Source organism: Choloepus didactylus, chromosome 5, assembly GCF_015220235.1.
Source record: "Choloepus didactylus isolate mChoDid1 chromosome 5, mChoDid1.pri, whole genome shotgun sequence".
Classification (NCBI taxonomy): Eukaryota; Metazoa; Chordata; class Mammalia; order Pilosa; family Megalonychidae; genus Choloepus; species Choloepus didactylus.
The window spans coordinates 98,134,557-98,150,106 of record NC_051311.1 but is presented as its reverse complement, the minus strand read 5'-3'; the positions used below and the strand labels follow the sequence as shown (position 1 = coordinate 98,150,106).

Genomic DNA, 15,550 nt, shown 5'->3' with positions numbered 1-15,550 from the left:
TCAGTGCTTCTGTAATTTGGAGGTGGGATGGGAAGGTGGACATGCTGGGAGCTTGGACAAAGAAGAAAAATTTAAAAGACCATTTAATAATTTATCTACAGCATGGACTATCAAATGTCAGTATGTATTAGTGCCTGTGGCCTTTATTTGCCAAAAATCTGATCGAACATTCTCTTTTCTGCTTCCTGCAGTATCAAGTCGTGGGTGGATAAGATGCAAGAAGACCTTGTCACGCTGGCAAAAACAGCAAGTGGAGTCAATCAGCTGGTTGATGTGAGTAAAATCTAAAAATACTTGTTAACCTTTTGTTTAATTGGAATGTAAATCTAACTTCAAGGAAACTGTTTCTATATTACAAATCGGATAATATTTCTCATGTGGGTCTGGTTGTAAAGTTCTTGAAAAGACCCCAGGTATTGCTAGTTATTTTGATCAGGAAATGCCATTCCTAACAATTAGTGAAACTTTCTCACAACGTTTTGTGGGTTATATACAGGCCTCACATAGATGATTCCATGTGATATGTAACCTCCTCTGAATCTCAGATTGGGATATCATGTACGTAATGCTGCAGTATTTCCATTCTTAGGGATAAATTTTTAAATCTCTCATTTAGTGATGATTTCAAGTCTTCAGATGAATTCTTTTGATTATCTTCAGTGGGGAAACATCTTCATTCTTTCTCTGAGAGTAGGTTGTGTTTTTAAAAATAGTTGAAAACTATTTATAGCCATGTGTGGAGACTGGAGTGCATCAATGAGATGGGTAAAGTTTTGGTGGAAGAAAAAATGTCGTTATAAAAGATGATTTCTTAGTATTTATAAACTGGCTATGCAAGTAGCTCTAAAATGATTTCTCAAATTGACAGCAATATATAAATACTTGTATAGCATCTAAAGAGATTATTTTACTTGGGTAAGAGCATTTACATGTATAGGTTGTAAGATTTTTTACAAATTAAATGTCATTTCTTTAGAGTCTCTACTCTCATTTCAGTGTAAGTGATGTAACAATTTGAAAGTACTCTCATCTTATGTTCTTAGTGATGCAGTGAGGCTTTTTATTTACAAAAATGTGATCAGTCAATAAAGTAAAATACTAGAAAAGTGGTTGTATGTATGATGGATTAATATTTGTCATATAAATATGTATGATTATTCCTCTCTGGCAGCAACTAGAATGTATGATTACGTTATGGATGTATATAAATTTATAAAGAAACCTTATTAAGAAAATAATTAAAAAATTATTCCAGTGTCATTTTATAAAATAATTGTAGGTTTCAAACCAGGAGTTTATTCATTCATCAACATTAACAATTTTTTTGGTAATCTATACTTCATAGTATGTATTGAACATTGGACACATCTAAATCTCCATGAAGTAAGGAATATATCTGGAAATTAAAGTGTTCCTAGTGAACAACAATGATCAGATTTTAATTCTACTCAGTATTCACAGAGCGTATATTATGTCCCAGGCACTGTGCAGCCTGCAAAGGTTGGCCAAAGAGATATAGTTCCTTTCCTCAGAAAACTCACATTTGGGTAATCAAAGATCTACACTATTGGGAGTGCAAACAGGTCTGAAAGCTATTGTAAACAATACTTGTGATCTGTAATAATCTATTATAGAAAAATAGAATATGAGAGGTGGTAACATAATAAATAAGGGAGCCCCTATGAAAGTGATGAAATTCATGGAAGCTCCAGAAAAAAAGTCTTTCTTAAATTTTTATGTAAATACTATTTACATTGACTGAAGAAGCAACTGTTACCCAATCATAACGAGAAAAAATAAATGAGAAATTCCAGTTTCTGATTGGAATCTGTGTGATAGTCTTTACTTGTGGATTATGATTAAAAAATGAGATGCTCTTGGGAACCTCTTCCCTCAGTCCTTTAGTGCTTTTTCAACTTCAAAAACCATTTGCATGGCTGACATCAGTGGTAATTTTGGTGCTAAATATGTGAATCATTTTTCACTGAATCTGCATTTTATATTGAATGGTTAAGAAAAAATGTCTCATCTAGTTTCCACTATTTTTTATGAACTATGACACACAGATTAATAAACAGAGTATGAATACTGATGAATGAATAAATGACCTTTTCTGAATTAGGGTGTATTGGTTTGCTAAAGCTCCCGAAATGCAACATACCAGAAATGGATTGGCTTTTAGAATGGGGGGTTATTAGCTCACAAATTTACAGTTGTAAGGCCATGAATATGTCCCAGTTAAGGCATCATCAGGACAGTACCTTCTCTGAATAAAGGCTGATGGCATCTGGGGTTCCTCAGTAGCATGGGAAGGCACATGGCCAGAATCTGTTGGTCCTCTCCAAGGTTTAGCTTCTGGTTTCCTTGGCTTTCTGCAAAATGTCTCTGGGCTTCTATCTTAGCTGCTCCCAGGGGCAAACTCTGGAATACATGTCTTAGCTTCTCTGAGCTCTTTCTCTCCATGAACTCTCTTAAAGGACTCCAGTCAAGGATTAATACCCACCTTGAATAGTTGGGGTCACATCTCCATGGAAACAATGTAATCAAAAGGTCCCGCCCACAAGATTGGATTAAAAGAACATGGCTTTTCTGGGGTACTTAATAGATTCAAACCAGCACATATGGTAACAGAATAGAATGCAAAGGATTAAAGAAAATCCCCACCTTGGATAGGCTAAGGTATCTAGTTCTTTGATCAGTCACTAGGCTAGATGTTACTGTGAAGATATTTTGTAGATGCATTTAACATCTACAGTCAGTTGACTTTCAGGAGATTACACTTTGGAATGCAGTTCTTATCCAATCTGTTGAAGGCCCTAAGAGCCAAAACTGAGATTCACCAAGAAGAAGAAATTCTGTTTCAAGCCTACATTATCAAATCCTGCTGAATTTCTAACCTATTGGCCTGCCCTACAGATTTCAGAATTGCCTACCCAGTCCCCTTTATCACATGAGCCAATTCCTTAAAATAAAATAAATATACATAAATACATATACATATATCCTCTTAGTTCTTTTTCTCTAGAGAACGCTCGTTGATACATTACCTAGTAAATTCAATACCTTATTTTTACAAATGAAAAATATTGCCAAGGTTACATGTCTGTCTTCTCTTGAAGATCAAAAATGAATAGGCTTCAGTAGAACTATTATCCCCAATGCATTCAAGTTTAAAGACTTGTTGAATTATGCCCTTATATAATCATATAATCAGAGACTGTGTATATCTGTCTATTGCATATGCTCATCAACAAAGTAGATAAAATAATTGAAAGAAAAAATAACATTAATAGGAAAGAAATAATGCATTATAATTTTTCTTGTTGTATTTAATAGAACATTTAAATATAACTGAAGAACTCATTTTTTTTCTCATTAGCTCAAGCACTGTACTGAGTCCTTCATATGCATTATCTCATCAGTGCTCCGGACAACTCCAATATGCATAAAGAAATTGATCGCAAGGTTAAAATTTTGTTCTAGGTTGCACAAATACTAAGTTATTTGTAATGCTGAAATTTTTAGGAAAATCTTTACATTTTAGAACATATGGTATATTTTATATTTTTATATCTCTACTTCTATCTTGAGAAGGTAAGCAGGTCACTATTAGATGCAAAATTAATATATCTGGGTATGCTACTGCTCTTTCTATAATAGATATTTATTAGAAGAGGCCAAAGCTCTGCCACCAATGTTCATGAACATTTCCATTTGATTTTCTTTAAAAAGGAAAATTGTAGAAGGAAATTCTAAGACGTAAATTTAAAAGCATAGTTTAAACCTTTCTTGGTGTGCATAGAACTGGTTTTGTGTGTATATACACTGAATGAATTGCTAAGAATGATATAAAACAAGTTTTCTTTGATTTTGTTTTTGTGGTCTTTCAATGGAAGAAAATATATTTAATACTTTTTATGGAATATTATAGCATATCCTTTTTAAGGATCTTTAAGACTATCATAATTTAGTTCTGCCAATTGCTAGTTTTGTGAACTGGCCTAAATATTTAAACCTCATGGAGTTGTTGTGATTGATGATATAACTCATATAAAATATTTCATGACATCATCAGTACTCAAGAAATATTCATTGTATTAGTTGGAGTACAGGCTGAGTCATTGTAACAAAGGTTTTAAGTTACATGTGTACTTCTCTTTCACATAACAGTGTAGAGGTGAGCAGTCTAGGGGCTGGCAAGTCTGCTTGCCATTCTCAGCAAGAGATTCCTGGGTCCAAGGTAATTCTTCCATTTTTATTATTTTCTAGTTAGCTGGTAAGGGGAAAAAGACCAGGGGAGCAGACAACCAGTCACTTTAAAAGTAAGACGTTTTGCTTGCAGTCATGTGCCCAACTAAAACTCTGTCACATGGAAGAGGGCAGAACAAACAGTGGAGGACAACTAGTAATTTTCCACTGATATGCATCATTATTTAATTATTATGCTTATAAGACTTATATCCAACTGTGTGTGTGTATATTTTGATTGTATTTATCAAAGAAATCTAATCTTTTCTGGAAGTTGTATTTATATGTTTTAAATAATATGATCAAGAAAAAAATTTAAAAATAAGAAAAAATTCCCAGATTTTGAAAATCTCGTGTAACAAGATCTGTATGGACTTTTTTTAAAAACAATCTGAATTATAGGATATTTTAAAGACAAATTGCTTTTACATATGCATGTGCATATATATATGTGTGCGTTCTGGTTTGCTAATGCCAGCATTATGCAAAATACCAGAAGTGGATTAACTTTTACATCAATAAGATGTGAAAAGCATCAAGAGGATCTGTGTTGGCTCTTGAGTTCTCTTAAGTACTTCAGTGAACCAATCAAGATCCACCCTGAGTGGGTGGGATCCACACCTCCATGGAAATAATGTAATCGAAGGTATCACCCACAGTTGGGTGAGTCACGTCTCCATGGAAACACTCAATCAAGACGTTCCAAACAACTAGATTGGGTTAAATGATCATAGCTCCTCTGGGGTCCATAACAGTTTCATACTGGCACATTCCGCCCCCTAGAATCCAGAAAGACATGTTCCTTCCAAATACAAAAATACGTTTATTCTATCGTAATATAGATAAGTACAAAGTCTTATCAAAATCTGTTACAGGTGTGGTTTGTCCTAAGGCAAAATTATCCTCTGGCTCTGAATTTAGCATAAGTTATCTGCTTTCAATATGTAAAGGGGAGACAGTCATAGGATAAACATTCCCATTGCCATAGGAAGAAATTGGAAGGAAAACAGGGGTCACCGCACCAAAACAATTCCTGAAATCCGCAGGGCAAACTTCATTAGATTTCAAAGTCTGAGAGTCATTTATGGAATGATGATTTACACTCAGGGCTTGAGAGCTAAGCAGTCCCATGCTTTCCAAGGGCTTACGAGGCAGCCATGCTGTCTCCAAATGCTGGGGTGAGGGCTCCAACATATCCACACACTGGGGAGACCACCTTGTTCTTAGACCCATCCTCCTAAGGCATTGGGGCACCACCTGGACTCTGCCTTTTGGGGGCAAAGGCTCTCCCCTCTCTGAAGAGTGGGGTGGTGGCCAGGCTCTTCCCAATCCCCACAGTACTCTTCCTGAGCATCGAGGCGGAAGGCCCGCCCTCTGCATCCAGGGCAAACTCACCCTTTCCAGTGCCTGGGTTGCTCTGCTCTCCTTGCCTGAGATTTCTTGACTCCAGACCTCAACTTCCATGGTTCTGTCTTTGAAGAAATTTTTCCTTCAATTTGTCCCTTCTCCATCCCCTCCAGTCCAGACTGGCAGTAGATCCATTTATATAGATCTCACAAAAAATTTGTTGGCTTGGCATGAAGCATACAGGGATGAACACAGTCAGACAATAGGACTTTCCACAAATCCTTTCTAGATAACTCCTTTTCCAGTCCTGGCTTGTACTGAAATGGCTGGCTGGTTCCAGATTTTGTTAACTCCTCACATGCGGAAGCCCAGAGTTTTCCAGACAATCAAGTTCTCTTTTCTTTGTACCCAAGAATTCAGTTCTTAGCTTATCTCTTTCCTTTTATATTTTACTATAAGCTGCAAGGAGAAGCCAGGCTACATTTTCCACACTTAATTTTAAGCTCTCTTCAGCTAAGTATCCCAGCTCGTTGCTTTCAGATTCTTCCTTCCAACCGACACTAGGAGTCAATTTTGCCAAACTCTCTGCCACTTTAAAACAAGGATCATCTTCTTTCTGGTTTGCAATGACACATTCATCATGTCTGTGTAAGGCCTCATCAGGAATATCTTTAGAGTCCGTATTTCTACCAACAGTCTCTTCAAAGCATTCTAGGCCTTTTCTATCAAGCTCCTCACCATTATTCCAAAATCTTTGCTTTATCCATTTAAAAAGCTGTTCCAAAATGTTTGATATTTGCAAAGTGAGCAGCACCCCACTTCTCTGGTACCAAAATCTATTCTGGTTTGCTGTTATTCAAAATAACAGAAGTGGATTGGCTCTTATAAAGGGGATTTATTTGGTTACAAAGTTACAGTTCTAAGGCCAAAGAAGTGTCCAGACCAAGGCATCAACAAGAGGATACCTTCACTGAAGAACAGCCAATGATGTCTGGAACACCTCTGTCAGCTGGGAAGGCACGTGGTTGGCATCTGCTGGTACTTTGCTTCCGGGTTGTGTTTCAAAATGTCTTTCTCCAGAATGTCTTTGGGCTTTTGTCTTAGCTTCTCTTTCTCAGCTCCCCTGTGTTCTTACTTCTTTCTCCCAAGGTGTTTCTCTCTAAGCATCTGAGAGTCCTCTCTTAGCTTCTCTGGGGCAAACCCTGGGCTTTATCTCTTAGTTTAGCATTTCCAAATGTCCTTCTGTCCACAACTCCAAGCATCTCTCAGCATCAGCAAGCATCAGTATCGTCTCTTGAGTTCTCTTTGGTAATCCAGTGAACCAATCAAGACCCCCCTGAGTGGGTGGGGTCCACACCTTCATGGAAATAATGTAATCAAAGGTATCACCCACAGTTGGGTGAGTCACATCTCCATGAAAACACACGGGGTTCCACCCAATAAGATTGGATTAAATGATCATGGCTCTTCTGGGGTCCATAACAATTTCAAACTCAACAGCACCCTACTTCTCTGGTACCAAAACGTATATGTATGTGTGTGTCTATATGTCTGTCTTTATGTCTATATCTAATCTTCTATATCTGTAAATACCTTTAGCCACCATGTTAGCAAATGGAGAGGTTGCTCATCATCTATTAATGAATAGTTACCATTTTACAAATGAAAGTGGTTTTAATATGCTTGAAAACAGTGTTTCTAAGTTCATGAAACATTCTGCTAGCAATTATTATTTTCATTTAATTTGTTCATTAAATATTTCATCATAAAGATATATGTAAATTTTGAGCAAATCCAAATTGTCAAATATTCTGATTAATGCATTTTGTAGTAATGAATATTTGTTTCATGAAAAAGGTTTCTAAACTTTTGATGAATAGAAACTACTGCATTTCTTTTCTATAAAATGTATTTCTGAATCTGCAAGAAGTTATTTTAAAAGAAAATAAAATTTCCAAAATATGTCAGAAATCGTCAGCTGCTACATTTGGTTGACCTTGCCCTATTGAAAGTAAACAGCAAAACATGTAAACAAATTACAATCATCTGGGAGTTTTGTTGTCTCTTTTGCAATATTTTCTTCACATCTTCCCCTTTTAGGAATTCAAGACTTTCTCATGGCTTTCTTTTTATTGCAAAAGAAGGGTTTGAAGTGAAATGTGAAGGTAATAATAGATACTTTGGAAAAGTTAAATGGCACAATTATAGCTATTATTATTTCACTTGTTTTGATTCTGCTCATTTTGTCTTCCTTCCCTCAGCAATCAAAAGTTTACCTAAATCAGTTACCCTGATCATGTAGGATACCTGAAATTATCTCACATCTTCTGTCTTCTTTTCTTCCAAACTAGAAAGAAATTTAGGTCCACAGCAGAATACAGTAACAGTAGAGATTATGGATCCCCTCCACTCAATCCTGGAGATTTTAAAGTAGGAAGATTTTTTTCTTTTAAGACTGGTCAATTACATTCAATTTCAAAGATATAAGATAAACTCAAAGAGGATTTCTAATCTTATGATGACATTCAGTATTTCGTTAAGAGGTTTTTAATCAAAGTATTATTGGTTCACGAGCATTAATGGTAAAAGACTATTAACCTGTTTTTCTTTTTGCCTTACCATTCTGTTCAAGTATCAATCAGTAATGAACACTTTATTAAATTATGGTAGTAACTGAGGTAAATTATTATTTATTGTTTCTCCAAATAACAGTCTAATGGTTTGGTAAAACTAACTACAGGCAAACCTGGGAGATACTATGAATTCATTTCCAGATTACTGCAATAAAACCTGGGAGATACTATGAATTCATTTCCAGATTACTGCAATAAAATGAAAATGCAATACAGTGAGTCACATGAATATTTTGGTTTTCCAATGCATACAGAAGTTATGTTTATACTCTTCTGTAGTCTATTAAGTGTTCAATACCATTATGTCTAAAAAAAACAATGTACATGCCTTAATTAAAAAATGCTAACCATCATCTGAGCCTTCAGCAAGTTGCAATCTTTTTCCTGGTGGAGGGTCTTGCCTTGATTTGATGGCTGCTGATTGATGAAGGTTGTGGTGCTGAAGGTGGAGTGGCTGTGGCAATTTCTTTTCTTTCTGTTTTTTTGAAGCAATCATAGATTTATTAGATCTTACAAACAGGAGAGAGTGTGGTGTTGTTTGTTCAGAGAGGTAGTGCTCCACAGAGGAGTAGGAATACAAGAGACAATATGTATATGATTTTAGAACAAAGCCATTCCATATAGTATGAGGACATTGGGCCACTAGAATAATCATTAAAGGATCTTAAGACCCAATGTTCTACTAAGATTAATTTTTTTAATTCATTTTTATTGAGATATATTCACATACCATGCAGTCATACAAAGCGTACATTCAGTTGTTCACAGTACCATTATATAGTTGTACATTCATGACCAAAAGTAATTTTTGACATTTTCATTACCACACACACAAAATAATAAGAATAAAAATTAAAGTGAAAAAGAACAATTAAAATAAAAAAGAACACTGGGTGCCTTCCCCCGCCCCATTTTTCTACTTATCCATCCATATACTGGACACAGGGGAGTGTGGTCCATATTGCTTTCCCAAATCACATTGTCACCCCTCATAAGCTACATTTTTATACAATGATCTTCAAGATTCATGGGTTCTGGGTTGTAGTTTGATAGTTTCAGGTATCTACTGCTAGCTATTCCGATTCATTAGAACCTAAAAAGGGTTGTCTGTATTGTGTGTAAGAGTGCCCACCAGAGTGACCTCTCGGCTCCTTTTGGAATCTCTCTGCCACTGAAGCTTATTTCATTTCCTTTCACGTCCCCGTTTTGGTCAAGAAGATGTTCTCCATCTCACGGTGCCGGGTCTAGATTCCTCCTCGAGAGTTGTATTTCACATTGCCAGGGAGATTCACTCCCCCGGGTGTCTGATCCCACGTAGAGGAGAGGGCAGTGATTTCACCTGCCAAGTTGGCTTAGCTAGAGAGTGAGGGTGTGGCAATTTCTTCAAATAAGATAACAGTGAACTTTGCCACATCAGTTGGCTCTTACCTTCATGAGAGATTTCTCTTATGATGTTGTTTAACAGCATAATACTCACTGTAGAGCCTCTTTCAAAATTGGAGTCAATCCTTTCAAATCTTGCTGTTGCTTTATCAATTAAGTTTATGTAATATTCTAAATCTTTTGTTGTCATTTCACAGCATCTTCGTAAGGAGTAGATTCCATCCCAAGAAATCACTTGCTTTGCTTATCTATAAGAAGCAACTCCTCATTTGTTAAAATTTTATCATGAGATTATAGCAATTCAGTTACATCTTCCGACTTCACTTCTAGTTCTCTTGCTATTTCTCCTACATCTGCATTACTTCCTCCAGTGAAGTCCTGAATTCCTCAAAGTCATCCATGAGGGTTGGTATCAATTTCTCCCAAACTCTTATTAATGTTGATGTTTTGACCTCCTCCCCTGAATCACACATTTTCTTTTCTTTTCTTTTCTTTTTTCTCTTTTTAATTTTTTGTCTTTATTTTTATTTTTTTATTTTTTTATTGATATTGTTCACATACCATACAACTATCCAAAGATCCCAAAGTATGCATTCAATTGCCCATGGTACCATCATACAGCTGTGCATCCATCACCACAATTAATTTTTTTTCAATTTTTAAAACACTTTCATTACTCCAGAAAAGACATAAAGACAAAAAAGGAAACTCAAATCCTCCCATACCCCTAACCACCTCCCCCTCCATTATTGTTTCATAGTTTTGGTATAGTACGTTTGTTACTGTTGATGAAAGAACGTTAAAATACTACTAACTGTAGTATATAGTTTGCAATAGGTATATATTTTTTTCCTATATGCCTCTCTATTATTAACTTCTATGTATAGTGTCATACATTTGTTCTGGTTCATGAGAGAGATTTCTAGTATTTGTATAGTTAGTCACGGACATTGTCCACCACAAGATTCACTGTTTTATACATTCCCATATTTTAACCTCCAACTTTCCTTCTGGTGACATATGTGACTCTGAGCTTAACCCTTTCCACCACCTTCACACATCTTTCAGCACTGTTATTCTTACAACATACTACCATCACCCCTGTCCATTTCCAGATGTTTAAGTTCACCCTGTTGAACATTCTGGTCATAATAAGCAGTCGCTCCCCATTCTTTGGTCTCATGCTTTATTCTGTTAGCTTATATTTCATGTCTATTAGTTTACATATTATAATTAGTTCATATCAGTGAAACCCTACAATATTTGCCTTTATGTGTCTGTCTTATTTTACTCAATATAGTGCCCTCAGGGTTTCTTCATCAACCCATTTCTTTTAAGACAGTTTTGTTTACACACCATACATTCCATCCTAAGTAAATTATTGATGGTTCCCTGTATAGTCACATATTTATATATTCAGCACCATTGTCACTATCTATGTAAGGATATCTCCATTTCTTCCACAAAGAAGGAGGAAGAGTCAAAGAAGAAGAGAAGACAAAAGAAAAAGAGAGAGAGACAGAGAGAGAGAGAGAGAGAGAGAGAGAGAGAGAGAGAGAGAGAGAGACATGACAGCTAGAAAATGGCGAAAGGACAGATAGCATTAACCTAAAGTAGAATAAAGAATCAGAAACCATCACCAATGCCAGGAGTCCCATAACATTTCCCTATCCACCCCCCCCCCCACCCGCCATTTAGCTTTGGTATATTGCCTTTGTTCTATTAAAGGAGGCATAATACAATGTTTCCATTAATAATAGTCTCTAGTTTGCATTGATTGTCTTTTCCCCCCCCGAATCCCACCCTATTTTTAACAGCTTGCAATGTTGACTTTCATTTGTTCTACCTCATGTAAAAACATATTTGTACCTTTTATTACAGTTGTTGAGCACTCTAGGTTTCCCTGAGCTACACAGTCCCAGTCTTTATCCTTCGTCTTTTGTTCTGGTGTCCCACATGGTCCCAATCTTCCTCTTTCAACCATACTCACAGTCATCTTTGTTCAGTGTACTTACATTGTTGTGCTAGTATCTCCCCAAATTGTGTTCCAGACCTTTCACTCCTGCCTTTTTCTTTCTGTCTGCAGTGCTTCCTTTAGTGTTTCCTGTAGAGCAGGTATCTTGTTCACAAACTCGTGTCATTGTCCATTTGTCTGAGAATATTTTAAGCTCTCCCTCATGTTTGAAGGACTGTTTTGCCAGATAAAGGATTCTCGGTTGGTGGTATCTTAAATATATCACCCCACTTCCTTCTTGCCTCCATGGTTTCTACTGAGAAATCCATACATAGTCTTATCAAGCTTCCTTTGTATGTGATGGATTGCTTTTCTCTTGCTGTTTTCAGTATTCTCTTTTTATCTTTGACATTTGATAATCTGATTATTAAGTCTCTTGGCATAGGCCTATTCAGAGCTATTCTGTTTGGGGTACGCTGTGCTTCTTGGATCCATAATTTTATGTCTTTCATGAGAGATAGGAAATTTTCATCGATTATTTCCTCTATTATTGCTTCTGCCCCTTTTCCCTTCTCTTGTCCTTCTGGGACATCCATGATATGTACATTCTTATGTTTTGTGTAGTCATTCAGTTCCCAGAGACGTTGCTCATATTTTTCCATTCTTCTGGCTATCTGTTCTTTTGTGTGTAGGCTTTCAGGTGCCTTGTTCTCCATTTCCTGAGTGTTTTCTTCTACCTCTTGGAATCTGCTGTTTTATGTCTCCATTGTGTCTTTCATCTCTTGTGTTGTGCCTTTCATTTCCATAGATTCTGCCAGTTGGTTTTTTGAACTTTCAATTTCTACCTTATGTACACCCAGTGTTTTCATTATATGCTCCATCTCTTTTGCCATATCTTCCCTAAACTTTTTGAATTGACTTATTGTTAGTTGTTTCAATTCCTATATCTCAGTTGAAGTGTAAGTTTGTTCCTTTGACTGGGCCATAACTTCATTTTTCTTAGTGTAGGTTGCAGTTTTCTGTTGTCTAGGCATGGTTTCCTTAGTTATCCCAATCAGGTTTTCCCAGACCAAAACAGGCTCTGGTCCCAGAAGGAAGAACTATTCAGTATCTGGTTTCCCTGAGGGTGTGCCTTGGAAAATTGGTACACCCTGTGAGGCCTTGGGTCACTGTGCTTTTCTGGCCAGCAGGTGGCTCCTGTCAGCCTGTAACTCCAGACTGGTGTAAGGAGGTGTGGCCCTTGGCTGTTTTCCCCCAGGCTCTGGGGTCTGGTTCTGAATGGAAGGCAGGTAGTAGAGTGTGGCCCCACCTCCCTCCTTCCAGGGAAGACAGATCCTCTATGGAGAGGTCATTAGCATTTGAATACTCTCTCTCTCTCTGCCTGTGCTGTCTCCATCCTTGTCTGGGTCAGAGCAGTGGGGACTGAAAATGGCTGAGGCTTTCTCCACTGAGCTGAAACAGGGACAGAAAGCCTCCTTCAGGACCAGTCCAAGGCCACCTTCTGGCTCTCCAAGGTCAGTTATCACCAAAGCCTCTGTCTGCTTTTTGGGGATTTGTAGCTTGTATTGAGCAGTCCATGCTTGTTAATTAAAACCCCAGTTGGAGCTCAGCTCAGCTGTATTCACTTCTTTGCAAAAAGCTGCTCTCTAGCACCACCAGGTTTTGCAGCTCAGGCCGTGCGGGGAGGAGGCTACCAGCTTGGATCCGCAGTTTTTCCTTACAGATTTTATGCTGTGATCTCGGGCATTCCTCCCAAATCAGGTTGGTGTATGATGAGTGTACGGAGACATTTGTCCTCCTGCAGTTATTCCGGATTATTTACTAGTTGTTTCTGGTTGTTTATTAGTTGTTCCAGGGGCACTAACTAGCTTCCACTCCTCTCTAAGCTACCATCTTAGATCTCTTACACGTTTTTAACAGCATCTAGAATGATGAATCCTTTCCAGAAGGTTTTCAATTGACTTTGCTGAGATCCATCAGAAGAATCACTAACTATGGCAGCTATAGCCCTACAAAATTACTATTTCTTCAATAGTAAGACTTGAAAGTTGCAATTACTCCTTGGTCCAGGGGCTGCAGAATAGATGTTGTGCTAGCAGACACGAAAACCATGTTAATCTCATCGTCCATCTCCATCAGAGCTCTTGGGTGACCAGGTGCATTGTCAATGGCCCGTAATATTTTTTAATACAGTTTTATTGAGATATATTCACACATCCTACAGTCATCCACAGTGTACAATCAACAGTTCATAGTACCATCATATAGTTGTGCATACATCATCAGATTCAATTTCTGAATCAAAAAAAAAAAAAAAAAAGTAAAAAAGAACACCCAAAACATTCCATCCCACCCCATCCCACCCTATTTTTCATTTGGTTTTTGTCCCCATTTTTCTACTCATCTGTCCATACCCTGGAAAGGGAATGTGAGCCACGAGATTTTCACAATCACACAGTCACACCATGTAAGCTACATAGTTATGCAATCATTTTCAAGAATCAAGGCTGGTTGCAGTTTACCAGTTTCAAATATTTTCTTCTAGCTATTCCAATACAGTAAAAACTAAATAGGGATGTCTATATAGTGCAGAAGAAAGCCCTCCAGAGTGACCTCTTGACTCCATTTGAAATCTCCCAGCCACTGAAACTTTGTTTTGTTTCATTTCACTTCCTCCTTTCAATCAAGAAGATTTTCTCAATCCCACTATGTCATGTTCAAGCTCATCCCCAGGATCCATGTTCCTTGTTGCCAGGGAGATTTAAAGTCCTGGGAGTCAAGTCCCATGTAGGGGGGAGGGCAGTGAGTTCACTGGCCATGTGAGCTTAGAGAGAGAGAGAGAGGGCCACATCTGAACAACAAAGAGGTTCTCTGGGGGAGACTCTTAGGCACAATTATAAGTAGGCTCAGCCTCTCCTTTGCAGTAACAAGCTTCACAAAGGCACACCCCAAGATCAAGGGCTCATTCTACCAAACTGTCAGTCCTCAGTGTTTGCGGTAACACCAGTAATAACCCAAGGGGAAAAGTCCAACATTTCCTCATTCTTCCCCAATTCCCCAGGGTTCCCTGCGAATATATTCTCATTCTCTGCCCAAATTACTTTGGGATTTACCAGAATTTGACACTAACCTGTACAAACCTACCAGATCTCACTTCCTATTTGGAGTTCCATGTAATTATGGTGTTTGAATAAACTGACTGTACAAGTTAAATTATTTAGTGTGCTACAGAAAATTTAGGCCCTGCACCAAATAAACATCTCTTCCCTTAGTCTCACATAGAAGTTGAAGTTTTAAAACACAGTCAGTATCATCCTTTACCCTTTGGTCTGATTTTCCTTAGTCCTAACCAGATCTGCTTCATTCATATCTCTAATTGAGGTCTGAACTCTTTTTCAGCTTTTTTAACAGTTGCTGTAGGAGGTAATACTGACATTCATAGCTGCCGAGCTCTGGTTCTGAGTTTCAGGTGTTACACAGATACCCAATGTTCCAGAGACCCACCAGGTTATACACAAAGAGCTCAGCATCTCAGAATATAGAGATAACTGTTACAACTCAGGAGTAGATTTGACTGCTGTAAGAGCTTACAATCTAGGGACCATTGCAATAAGCATTCCCCTGATAAGCTGTGCTCTAATATTCAATTCTCAAGAGTTTACACATTATAGTTAGTCCGTATTAGTGAGGCATTATAATGTTTGTCTCTTTGTTTCTGGTTTACTTTACTCAAAATGCTGTCTTCAAGATGCATTCACCTATTTGTGTGTCTTACAGCTTCATTCCTTCTTGCAACTGCTCAATATTCTGTTGTATGCATACACCACAGTTCACCAATCTGTTCATCAGCTGATGCACCCTTAGGCTACCTCCACCCATTGCAAATCATGAATACTGCCACCATGAACACTAGTGTGCAAATGTTCATTCATGTCCCCGCTCTCAGATCCTCCCAGCACCATAATTAGGTTGCAGGACCTTATGG

At 37.6% G+C, this 15,550-nt stretch overlaps 1 protein-coding gene across 13 annotated transcripts in view; it reads left to right on the top strand.

Moving 5' to 3' along the window:
- The window catches only part of CACNA2D1 (calcium voltage-gated channel auxiliary subunit alpha2delta 1), a 526,916-nt gene that overhangs the window by 96,847 nt on the left and 414,519 nt on the right, over positions 1-15,550 (top strand). For all 13 annotated transcript variants that reach the window (XR_005217008.1, XR_005217009.1, XR_005217010.1 and 10 more), the window contains exon 2: positions 192-273. Coding sequence is in view for 10 of the 13 variants with exons in the window: in XM_037836528.1 (XP_037692456.1) it covers positions 192-273 (82 nt within the window). In the remaining 3 variants the exon portion in view is untranslated. The remainder of the gene's footprint in view (positions 1-191; positions 274-15,550) is intronic.